The sequence below is a fragment of the Rhincodon typus genome, chromosome 25, assembly GCF_021869965.1.
Source record: "Rhincodon typus isolate 14 chromosome 25, sRhiTyp1.1, whole genome shotgun sequence".
NCBI classification, from domain to species: Eukaryota; Metazoa; Chordata; class Chondrichthyes; order Orectolobiformes; family Rhincodontidae; genus Rhincodon; species Rhincodon typus.
The window spans coordinates 3,169,430-3,182,120 of record NC_063356.1 but is presented as its reverse complement, the minus strand read 5'-3'; the positions used below and the strand labels follow the sequence as shown (position 1 = coordinate 3,182,120).

General features: G+C 42.6%; 1 protein-coding gene across 2 annotated transcripts in view; it reads left to right on the top strand.

The window, feature by feature from the left end:
• lrig2 (leucine-rich repeats and immunoglobulin-like domains 2) overlaps nt 1-12,691 on the top strand; it is a 79,588-nt gene that overhangs the window by 25,614 nt on the left and 41,283 nt on the right. For both annotated transcript variants that reach the window (XM_048612132.1, XM_048612133.1), the window contains exons 2-3: nt 11,811-11,882; nt 11,985-12,059. In XM_048612132.1, coding sequence (XP_048468089.1) covers nt 11,811-11,882; nt 11,985-12,059 — 147 coding nt within the window. The remainder of the gene's footprint in view (nt 1-11,810; nt 11,883-11,984; nt 12,060-12,691) is intronic.

Genomic DNA, 12,691 nt, shown 5'->3' with positions numbered 1-12,691 from the left:
TTTACCTGGACCATCTCTAACACCTCTCTCCCCTTCCTGGACCTCTCTGTCTCCATATCGGGCAACCACCTAGAAACCGATATTCATTTCAAGCCCACCGACTCCCACAGCTACCTAGAATACTCCTCCTCCCACCCACCTTCCTGCAAAAATGCTATCCCCTATTCCCAATTCCTTCGCCTCCGCCGCATCTGCTCCCAGGATGAGGCATTCCACTCCCGTACATCTCAGTTGTCCTCGTTTTTCAAGGACCGTAACTTCCCCTCCTCGGTGGTCGAGAACGCCCTCAACCGTGTCTCCCACATCTCCCGCACCTCATCCCTCACACCCCGTCCACGCAATAAGAACCAAAAAAGAATCCCCCTCGTCCTCACGTACCACCCCACCAACCTCCGGATCCAACGCATCATCCTCCGACACTTCCGCCATCTGCAATCCGACCCCACCACCAAAGACATCTTTCCCTCCCCACCCTTATCTGCTTTCCGGAGGGACAACTCTCTCCGTGACTCCCTTGTCCGCTCCACACTCCCCTCCAGCTCCACCACACCCGGCACTTTTCCCTGCAACCGCAGGAAGTGCTACACCTGCCCCCATACCTCCTCCCTCACCCCCATCCCAGGCCCCAAGAAGACTTTCCACATCAAGCAGATGTTCACCTGCACATCTGCCAATGTGGTATACTGCATCCGCTGTACCCGGTGTGGCTTCCTCTACATCGGGGAAACCAAGCGGAGACTCGGGGACCGCTTTGCAGAACACCTACGCTCGGTTCGCAATAAACAACTGCACCTCCCAGTCGCGAACCATTTCAACTCCCCCTCCCATTCCTCAGACGACATGTCCATCCTGGGCCTCCTGCAGTGCCACAACGATGCCACCCGAAGGTTGCAGGAACAGCAACTCATATTCCGCTTGGGAACCCTGCAGCCCAATGGTATCAATGTGGATTTCACAAGTTTCAAAATCTCCCCTCCCCCCACCGCATCCCAAAACCAGTCCAGCTCGTCCCTGCCTCCCTAACCTGTTCTTCCTCCCACCTATCCCCTCCTCCCACCTCAAGCCGCACCTCCATCTCCTACCGACCAACCTCATCCCGCCCCCTTGACCTGTCCGTCCTCCCTGGACTGACCTATCCCCTTCCTAACTCCCTACCTACACTCACCTTTCCTGGCCCCATCCCCGCCTCTTCGACCTGTTTGTTTCCTCTCCACCTATCCTCTCCTCTATCCCTCTTCTATCCGCCTCCCACTCTCTCCCTATTTATTTCAAAACCCCCTTCCCCTCCCCCTTTTCTGATGAAGGGTCTAGGCCCGAAACGTCAGCCTCTCTGCTCCTATGATGCTGCTTGGCCTGCTGTGTTCATCCAGCCCTGCACCTTGAGATGGAATGCTGTCCTCTGTTCGCAGAGGTATAGAATATAAAAGCAGGGATATAATGATGAAACAGTATAAGGCAGCGGACAGACCACAGTTCTGATCACCACGTTACGGGAAGGATGCAGTTGCTTTTGAGAGAGTGCAGACAAGATTTACTAGAACGTTGCCAAAGCTAGAGAATTGTAACTACAAGGTGAGGTTGGGATTGCTTTCCTTGGTATGGAGAAGGCTGAAAGATGATTGAGGTATACAGAATTGAGAGGTAGAGATAGAGTCGACAAATCTGTTTCCCTTGACAAAGAGTTCAAAAACCAGGGGTCATAGATTCAAGCTAAGTGTAAGAAAAACAGAAATTTGGGAAGTATAAGTTCACTTGATGTGCATTTTTTAGACATGGTCTTCATCTCAGAGTTGAGATAAAATATATAGCACTTTTCACATCAAGGCAGCACATAGGAATATTAGCAAACAAGATTTGATTATAAGTCTCTTAAGGAGATTGTACAATTGATGACTAAAAATGTGATTTTGAGGAGTGCCTTAAGGGAGAAATGGAGGCAGAGGGGTATAGGAGGGAATCCAAAGCTTAAGGTCTAGACAGCTAAACAAAAAAGGAGAATGCACAAGTGGTCAGAATGAGAGGAATGCAAGTATCTCAGTTGTAGAGCTAGAGAATATTGCAAAGATATAGAGGGGCATGTTGTCAGGGTTTTGAAAATGAGAACAAAGATTTTAAAATGAAGGCATTGTCAGCAAGTACAGAGTGATGGATGCTGGGACTTGATGAGAGTTGGAGCAGTGGAGTGGATTTTGGATAATCTTGAGTTTAAAGAGTAGAACGTTGGGAGTGTGTTGAAAAAGTTTCATGGAGAGGTACCAATTGCGTAGATGAGTGTTTTAAGGAGCTTACAGGCTCAGCTGGGGACAGACTCTGGCAAAGTTTAGAAGATAGACTGATGTATTACTGTTGTAGGTATGTGGTTGGAATTTCCGGGTCAAATATGACACCGAAATTGTCATTCAGCCTTACGTGGAGAGATTCAAGTTGTGGCTAGAGAACAAAGTTTGCATTCCCAGTGTTCACTTGAAGGAAATTTCTAAGTTTCTAGTACTGGTGCCACCAATTTAGAGACTGGGGTTGGTCGAGGGAGGTGATAGATAACAAAAGCTGGGTTTGCTCAACATACATGTGAAATCACACCCTTTCAGTTAAAGTGAGAGTGGGACAAGGTTCAATTGAAATATCGCCACAGATAATAAAAGGAATGCAGGCTGGATAATTCCAAAAATAACCTGCTCAGATTTTAAGAGACAAAGAAAGAAATGATTCCAAAGCAGTGTGTTGGAAAAGTGAGTTTCTATTTCAGATTTTCTGCATCCACTTGCTTTGTTTAAAATTTTTATTGTCTGACATTGTGCAATAAGATTTAATTAGAAAAAATAAACTGTCTGGTGCAACTGAGAAAAATGAATACTGATACTTAGAAGGAATGCTGAGGAGGGTGACTGAAAGCTTAATGAAAGTTTGGGTTTTGAAGGAAGCCCTGCAAAGAATGGTTGGTGGGAGAGATGGCAGAAGGCAATGTTAGAGCATTGGCTTTCGGCACCCAAAAGAATGCCCCTAAGTGCTGCAGCAAATTAAATGCTGTATTTCCATACCTAACAGCATTACAGGAGTACTTTACCACTGCACGATCTGCAGTGATTCAAGAAAGCAACCCACAGCTACCTGAAGAGAAACTAGGGATAATTGCTGGTTGTTTTGTCACTGGTGGCCATATCTCAAGAGTTGACATTTCAAAATGCATGGAAAAGAAATGTGCAGTAATTTTAATCTGCAACTTGCAACTCAGGCAGTTTTAAAATGTGTACATTAACTATTTTGAAAATTATTCTTTGAAACAATTGTGGCAGAAATTCAAGGAGCTAGGGTGGAAGCTTAGAGCTAGAACAAACAGTTGTTATCTCTGGTTTGTTACCCATGCCACGTACTAGCGAGGCGAGGTATAGGGAGAAAGAGCAGTTGAACACGTGGCTACAGAGATGGTGCAGGAGGGAGGGATTCAGATACCTGGATAATTGGGGCTCATTCTGGGGTAGGTGGGACCTCTACAAACGGGATGGTCTACACATGAACCAGAGGGGTACCAATATCCTGGGGGGGAAATTTGCTAATGCTCTTTGGGAGGGTTCAAACTAATTCAACAGGGGAATGGGAACCTGAATTGTAGCTCCAGTGTATAGGAGGTTGAGAGTAGTGAGGTCATGAATAAGGTTTCAAGGTTGCAGGAGTATACTAGCAGGCAGGAAGGTGGTTTGAAGTGTGTCTACTTCAACGCCAGGAGCATCCAGCATAAGGTGGGTGAACTTGCAGCATGGGTTGGTACCTGGGACTTCGATGTTGTGGTTGTTTCGGAGACATTGGTAGAGCAGGGACAGGAATAGTTGTTGCAGGTTCCGGGGTTGAGATGTTTCAGTAAGATCAGGGAAGGTGGTAAAAGAGGGGGAGGTGTGGCATTGTTAGTCAAGGACAGTATTACGGTGGCAGAAAGGACGTTTGATGAGGACTCGTCTACTGAGGTAGTATGCGCTGAGGTTAGAACCAGGAAAGGAGAGGTCACCCTGTTGGGAGTTTTCTATAGGCCTCCGAAAAGTTCCAGAGATGTAGAGGAAAGGATTACAAAGATGATTCTGGATAGGAGCGAAAGTAACAGGGTAGTTGTTATGGGGGACTTTAACTTTCCAAATATTGACTGGAAACGCTATAGTTCGAGTACTTTAGATGGGTCAGCTTTTGTCCAATGTGTGCAGGACGGTTTCCTGACACAGTATGTAGATAGGCCAACAAGAGGCGAGGCCACATTGGATTTGGTACTGGGTAATGACCCAGGCCAGGTGTTAGATTTGGAGGTAGGTGAGCGCTTTGGTGATAGTGACCACAATTCGGTTACGTTTACTTTAGCGATGGAAAGGGATAGGTATATACCGAGGGCAAGAATTATAGCTGGGGGAAAGGCAATTATGAGGCGATTAGGCAAGATTTAGGATGCATAGAATGGAGAAGGAAACTGCAGGGGCTGGGCACAATTGAAATGTGGAGCTTGTTTAAGGAACAGCTACTGCGTGTCCTTGATAATTTTGTACCTGTCAGGCAGGGAGGAAGTGGTCGAGCAAGGGAACCATGGGTTTCTAAAGAAATTGAATCTCTTGTCAAGAGGAAGAAGGAGGCTTATGTAAAGATGAGGCGTGAAGGCTCAGTTAGGGCGCTTGAGAGTTACAAGTTAGCCAGGAAGGACCTAAAGAGAGAGCTAAGAAGAGCCAGGAGGGGACATGAGAAGTCTTTAGCAGGTAGGATCAAGGAAAACCCCTGAAGCTTTCTATAGGTATGTCAGGAATAAAAGAATGACTAGAGTAAGGTTAACGCCAGTCAAGGACAGTAGTGGGAAGTTGTGCATGGAGTCCGAAGAGATAGGAGAGGCGCTAAATGAATATTTTTCGTCAGTATTCACACAGGAAAAAGACAGTGTTGTCGAGGAGAATACTGAGATACAGGCTATTAGACTAGACGGGATTGAGGTTCATAAGGAGGAGTTGTTAGCAATTCTGGAAAGTGTGAAAATAGATAAGTCCCCTGGGCTGGATGGGATTTATCCTAGGATTCTCTGGGAAGCTAGGGAGGAGATTGCAGAGCCTTTGGCTTTGATCTTTATGTTGTCATTGTCTACAGGAATAGTGCCAGAAGACTGGAGGATAGCAAATGTTGTCCCCTTGTTCAAGAAGGGGAGTAGAGACAACTCTGGTAATTATAGACCAGTGAGCCTTACTTCGGTTGTGGGTAAAGGGTTGGAAAGGATTATAAGAGATAGGATTTATAATCATCTAGAAAGGAATAATTTGATTAGGGATAGTCAACATGGTTTTGTGAAGGGTAGGTCGTGCCTCACAAACCTTATTGAGTTCTTTGAGAAGGTGACCAAACAGGTGGATGAGGGTAAAGCGGTTGATGTGGTGTATATGGATTTCAGTAAAGCATTTGATAAGGTTCCCCATGGTAGGCTATTGCAGAAAATACGGAGGCATGGGATTGAGGGTGATTTAGCGGTTTTGATCAGAAATTGGCTCGCTCTAAGAAGACAGAGGGTGGTGGTTGATGGGAAATGTTCATCCTAGAGTTCAGTTACTAGTGGTGTACCGCAAGGATCTGTTTTGGGGCCACTGCTGTTTGTCATTTTTATAAATGACCTGGATGAGGGCGTAGAAGGATGGGTTAGTAAATTTGCGGATGACACTAAAGTCGGTGGAGTTGTGGATAGTGCGGAAGGATGTTGCAGGTTACAGAGGGACATAGATAAGCTGCAGAGCTGGGCTGAGAGGTGGCAAATGGAGTTTAATGCGGAAAAGTGTGAGGTGATTCACTTTGGAAGGAGTAACTGGAATACAGAGTACTGGGCTAATGGTAAGACTCCTGGTTGTGTGGATGAGCAGAGAGATCTCGGTGTCCATGTGCATCGATCCCTGAAAGTTGCCATCCAGGTTGATAGGGTTGTTAAGAAGGCGTACGGTATGTTAGGTTTTATTGGTAGAGGGATTGAGTTTCGGAGTCATGAGGTCATGTTGCAGCTGTACAAAACTCTGGTGCGGCCGCACTTGGAGTATTGCGTACAGTTCTGGTCACCGCATTATAGGAAGGATGTGGAAGCATTGGAAAGGGTGCAGAGGAGATTTACCAGGATGTTGCCTGGTATGGAGGGAGGGTCTTATGAGGAAAGGCTGAGGGACTTGAGGCTGTTTTCGTTAGAGAGAAGAAGATTAATAGCTGACTTAATAGAGATATACAAGATGATCAGAGGAATAGATAGTGTGGACAGTGGGAGCCTTTTTCCTCGGATGGTGGTGGCTAGCACGAGGGGACATAGCTTTAAATTGAGGGGTGATAGATATAGGACAGATGTCAGAGGTAGGTTCTTTACTCAGAGAGTAGTAAGGGCGTGGAATGCCCTGCCTGCAACAGTAGTAGACTCGCCAACTTTAAGGGCATTTAAATGGTCATTGGATAAACATATGGATGATAATGGAATAGTGTAGGTTAGATGGGCTTCAGACTGGTTTCACAGGTCGGCGCAACCTCAAGGGCCGAAGGGCCTGTACTGCGCTGTTATGTTCTATGTTCTATTAAAAATTGGCAAGAAGAGGCAGTTTTCTTTTTAAAAAGGAATCAGCCCTCACCTGAAAGTTAGAGCTCTGGATAATGACAGCCCTTTTAAATCTTGGAATCAGTAAGCTTGTGTTTCCCAGACACTTTCTGTGCTTCCACTATCTGAATAATTCAGACATTGATGGCACTAAAAGGCTACATTATCAGCACCTGTACCCTGTGTAATATCAGAGGTGTGAATAATTTATGACTGCAGTTATGTACATGGAACTATTGGTTCAGCAGCCACTTATTTTGAATTCAAAGCATTCTTCTATTCACTTATTATAACCACTCAAATAATTATCTAATATACTTGTTTCTGTTCCATGGTAAGTTTAAGGATGCAAGAGTTGGCATGTATGTTTAGAATATCGCCATTATTAAAATCTGGGGCTAGTTTGCAGTCCCTCCCTGATGTGCTCAAATCTGATTAAGTCTCTGATTTATTTGTGTGTGTCAGTAGTTATGTTACATTTCCTGTGTGTGTTCCATTTATACTGTAGAATATAAGAAAACATGAGAATGCAAAAGCTGGGAAGGATTTTGTAGGCCATTAGTACTGCTCTAAAGAATGTTCTTGCTGGATCACTGACCTTGTCTAACCTGTTTAATCTCCGGTGTAAAGAATTCTTGATTGCTGAAGGTAATAAAGAAATTACACTCATGTCTGCTGTTAAACCCCAGCTTGCAGTAATGGTTAGGAAGCGCAATTCCTCAACCTCGAGCCCCTTTTAAACCATTATGTCATATTTGAACATTATGAATCAGTTTGTGCATGTTTTGAATCTACTTTTTAAAATGAGTTAATCAAGAAGTGTTCTGCTCCTGTTGCTGTTATGACGAGCATTTTTTAAATATGTTTTGTTTAAATTTAGACTTATGCATTAGGTTCTGTAGCATTAGTTATAAGTGTGAAACTATTCATTTTATCTCTGTTCAATAAAGGAGCTTAAACTGTCATCAATGACTTGTATTTGTCAGTGGTTCTAGCAGCTGAGCAAATCCTCATGCTACATAGGCATCAAGCCATAAGTCATGACTGGACCTACAGATTGTGAAATAATGTGATATCAAAAATTGAAGTGGAGGCTTGACTCACTGGATTACCATGGAAACATTTTTTTCAGTAGTTTATTGTGAACAGTGATCTGATTCTTTGGAAGAATTAATTCCTTATATTGTAACATAATATGTCGTATAAAGTTTCATTTAAGAGTTCAAGCGTGAAAATCCTGGAGGCTTTAAGGGCTTTCTATCAGTTTTTCAGCCATTGGTCAAAGCATGTTATGTTACAAGAATACAGCCGAGGCTCAGCTGTAGCTCTCACATCAGAGTCAGAAGGTTGCTTGCTCAAGCCGCAAAAAGGAACATACATTATATAGGCTTCAGTGCAGTATGGCAGAAGTGCTGCACTATCAGAGGTTTTTTCTTTATTCTAGTATGGGATGTGGGTATAACTGGCAAGACCAGCATTTGTGGGCCATCCTTACTTGCTATTAAACTAATTTGGCTTTTAGGGTATTTCAGAGGCACATCTATTTTTAGACCATAACACACAGGAGCAGAATTAGGCCATTCAGCCCACTGAGTCTGCTCCACCATTCAATCATGTCTGATAGGTTTCTTAACTCCGTTCTCTTGCCTTCTCCCCATAATCCTTGATTCTCTTACTAATTGAGAACCTTTCTACATCCCACTTAAAGACACTCATGTCTTGGCCTCCACAGCCCTCTGTAGCAGTGAGATTCACCACCCTGTGGCTGAAGAAATTTCTCCTCATCTCTGTTCTAAATGGTCTTCCCTTCACTCTGAGGCTGTGCCTTCGGGTCCTGATCTCTCCTAGTGGAAACATCTTCTCCATGTCCAGTCTGTCCAGGCCTCTCTGTATTCTGTAAGTTTTAACTTTCGGCCCGGTGTGGCAGTCTCTCAGCCCGGCATGGTGACCTTTCAGCGATATGTGGTGGTCTCTCAGCCCAGCGTGGACTTTCAAGGTGATTCCTCAAAGATCTGTCCCACTATTGCAAAGCACTTAAGCAAGACTGTAATGTTTGAAATTTCAGCTTTATTTCTTTATTTTCTACTTAAAACAAAAAGGTCTGCAATGTGTAACTTTTAACCTTAATTCGTATCTTTTACGCTATACTATAATTACTGCAATGTTTAGCTTTTAACTTTGTTCTTTCTTTCTACCTTGTTCTTAAGACTCATTAACTAGGTACTTGTACCTAAGGTGGCACCTTGTGTGGCAGCGTTGTACACTTTTCACTGTACTCTTGTACTTGAGTACATGTAAAATCAAATCAAATGAAAATCCCCCTCATCCTTCTAAACTCTATTGAGTACAGACTCAAAGTCCTCAACCACTGCTCATACAACGAGCCCTTCATTCCTGGGATCAGTCTTGTATACCTCCTCTGGAACCCCTCTAGACCAGCACATCTTTCCTTAGATATGGGCCTCAAAACTGCTCTCAATTTTCCAGAGCCTTATACAGCTTATCTCTGTTGTTGAATTCTAGCTCTCTTGAAATGAATGCTAACATTGCATTTACTTTCCTAATTGAACCTGCATGTTAATCTTAGGAGTCATAGTTCAGGATTCGCTTGATTCTTTATGCTTCAGATTTCCATAGACTTTCTCCGATTAGAAAATAGTCTACACCTGTATGCTTACTGTCCAAGTGTATAACGTCATGCTTGCCTGCATTGTTTACCCACTGCCCTAGCCTGTCTAAGTCCTTTTGCCACTTTGCAAAATTGGGTAGAGTGTTTGATTTTTGTAAAATGACAGGGAGGAAGAGTGTGTGGTCCCTTTAAAAGATGATGTTTTTTTAGGCTTGGAAATTTTAAAAAAAGGTCTGTAGGCAGCAGCAGATGCACAGAGTATTTGAAATTGAAACATTGTATCAAAAGGCAGTACTGTTAACAGGCAAAGCAGCAGTTTTACCAAGATAACAGATTTTTGAAATTAGCCAATTAATTTAAACCAGGCCGTAGATACCAAAACCCAATTAAATTTAAATCTGATGGCTTTGACAACCTAGTACCAATCTTATTGTAAGAAATTAATAGGTCATCAAGGGTATAAAAGAGGAGGTTGTTTGAAAATCGGTGTGACCGAGAAACTCACTGGCTCTCACAGAAATCTAAGGTTTTACAGTAGATTTGTAGCTCAGTTGTGGATGTTGTAGTTGGTTGGCTCGCCGAGCTGGTTCGTTGTTTCACAGATATTTTGTTACCCTGCTGGGTAACAACATCAGTGCAGCCTCCGATGAAGCGCCGTTGTGTTTTGCCCCCTGTTATTTAAACGCTGGAGTCCGTTGAGCTGGATTACCTCACTTCTGGTTTTCCTTCGCAGTGGAGTGTATATGGGGTCGGGTTCTGTGTTTGTTCATGGCTTTCTTCGTGAAGTACCAGGCTTCTAGGAATTCCCGTGCTTGTCTCTGCTTTGCTTGTCGAAGGATCTTGGTGTTATCCCAATCGAATTGGTGGTTCTCCTTATCCGTGTGGATAGAGATGAGTGAGTATTGGTCCTGTTTTTTTTGTAGCCAGTTGATGTTTGTGTACCCTTGTTGTTAATTTCTTTCCTGTTTGTCCGATGTAGTGTTTGTCACAGTCTCTGCAGAGAATCTTGTATATCACCAGTGCAGGACCAATGTCATATACAAGAAGGACTCCCGCCACGCAATCTCCTCTAGGTCAAGTATAGTTAATTAAAGATACAAGCATGAAATAGAGAGAAAACCAAACTCAGTTTGAGCATCTTGGACCTTTTGGGAGAGGCTGAGCTTTCACAGTAGACAGTGCTGAAATGGTCAATAAAAGTGAAAAAATCCAGATTTAATGACCCTTCTGTTTCCATCAAAGTGTTGAGTGATATCGGTGTTGTACAGATGAGCGTTTTCTTAAGTGAACCATGAACGGAGACTGTGGGCAAACTCCAGACTATGTTTTAATAGCGACATTGTTCATACATGTTCAGTCTGTCAACAGCTGTGTGCAGATTGTGACTGTGAGCAGCAGACTGTGGTGATCTCATACTGCATTGGCTCAGTTATCCATCTTGCTTTACAGTCCTGTTAAGATTATGATAGACTTGAACTTGAATATTACAGTCGAGGTGTCAGCACCAGGAGCCGGCTGTCCTCTCTCCAGTAAGAAGTACAGGCAAAGAATGCAGACTTGTGGAGTCTTCAATACATCTAACCTTTCAGTAAATGAACAAGGCATTTAGCAATTGCTGATGGATAGCTTATTTTAACAATTTGCCAACAATGGTCACTTCACTTTACAGAGAATGATATGCTCTGATATACTAACAATTTGCAAAGAGTGCACCTGTGCATGAATTTGAGTGGTCCTGGTGATCTGTGCAAAAACATCATGACATGGGTTCCATGTGCTGGAATTATGGAAGTAGAAAATGAATACTACTGGTTGAGTGATTTTATGAAAAATAAGACTCCATATTGAAATTTCAATTTTCCCACTACATTTAGACAATAATGTATAATTTTGTTTTAGTTTTGGACTCTCGTTTTGAGTGTTTGTGGCTTTGTTCAAAAGTGTTCTAGTATACATTTTATGGTCTTTGCCTCTCCTAAAACAATGCTCTGTTATAGAAAGATTATTGTAGGATGATTACTGTTGGCAAAGGGCACATTCCTATAACAAAATTGGGGAACTTGATGTGTTATTGGGATGATTAACTTTTTTAATGCTTTAGTTTTCTTTTCATTCTGGTGAAGATTATGTTGGTGGCTACTTCACTTTTTTTTTTAGTGTGCATGCACTGACTTTAGAAATTCTGGCTCTTTTATCATATAGAATAAGAATTTGTGTTTGCATAAGCTGTTAATGAAATGATATATCCCAAAGTGCTTCATAGGAGTGTAATCCAAAAAAAAGGGGCATATGACCAAATCTATGATGAAAGAGGTGAATTTTAAGCATAGTCTTGAAGTGAAAAGTGATAGGCAGTGTGTTTTAGGGAGAATAAAGGGTTGGTAGCAGAGGAGCAGGTTTGAGATTGGGAGGACAAAACCATGAAGGGATACAAATATGACTTATAGAACTGTGGTGAGCAGATGTACGTCAGCACGGACAGGAATTAGGATAAGAGCAATATAGAGTTATTCTGCATTAAGACCAGTGTTTAATTCTCCTCTCCTTGTTAAAGACTGGGAAAATCTTATGAGACTTCAGCATTGATTTTAGAATTCTTTCTTATTGCAGAGATTTGAGTCATAATCGATTGGTTTCCACAAAAGACCCTGTATTCGAGGGTCTTCACACACTTCTGGAAGTGTAAGTAGTCTCTCAAGAAATAAATTCTGTCAATTACTTCAAAGAATTGAACATTATATGTCAGAAGTTTTCCAACTGATTTAATCATTTGTGCTCTTCAAGGAATATCAACTATAATCTACTCTCTACAATCCCAACACTGGGGGCAGTAGCAGCCAACGTTACCGCCCTGTCACTGTAAGTAAAATGTTAGGCTTAATTCTGAAACCTGCATTGTGTTTGTTATTCTTAAGGGAATATGTTGTGACACATTTTGCCACTTTGGGGAGAGCTTACCATAGTTGTTGTGGGATCACAATATTTTAAATGTTGCGGGGAAAATCTCCAGTCGCTATTTTCGAATGAAATTGTAACTGTTGTAAAAATCCCATATTGCCATTTGGTAATAAATAGCTAAAACACTTTTAACTTCACCACTTGTGCTTTGCAATTGTTTATGACTGCTTTAAGGTGATGAATGTTGGCACTTAAAAATGGAATGGTTCTTATGTCTTTTGGTCACTAGCATTCCCAAGTCAGTTATGGAACAAGTATGTGAAGAACCTACCTCGTTCTATTACAGGCTCATCTATAAGCCTCAGCAGCCCTAACCCTGAGCATATTTTACCATAACAGCCGTAATGTGATCTCTTTTCTCTGGGTAGCAAAAATACTGCTAAATTAGTGCTAATTTGCAATTTCAGTTCACATCGGATAAAACCCAGGTTGTGAGTTTGCCTGTTAGTTTGTGCTGGTGTTAAGATGATCTTGATGCGAGAGCCAGTTTAATACATCGTAAACTCTACAGTTCCCTTGGCATTGTGCATTTT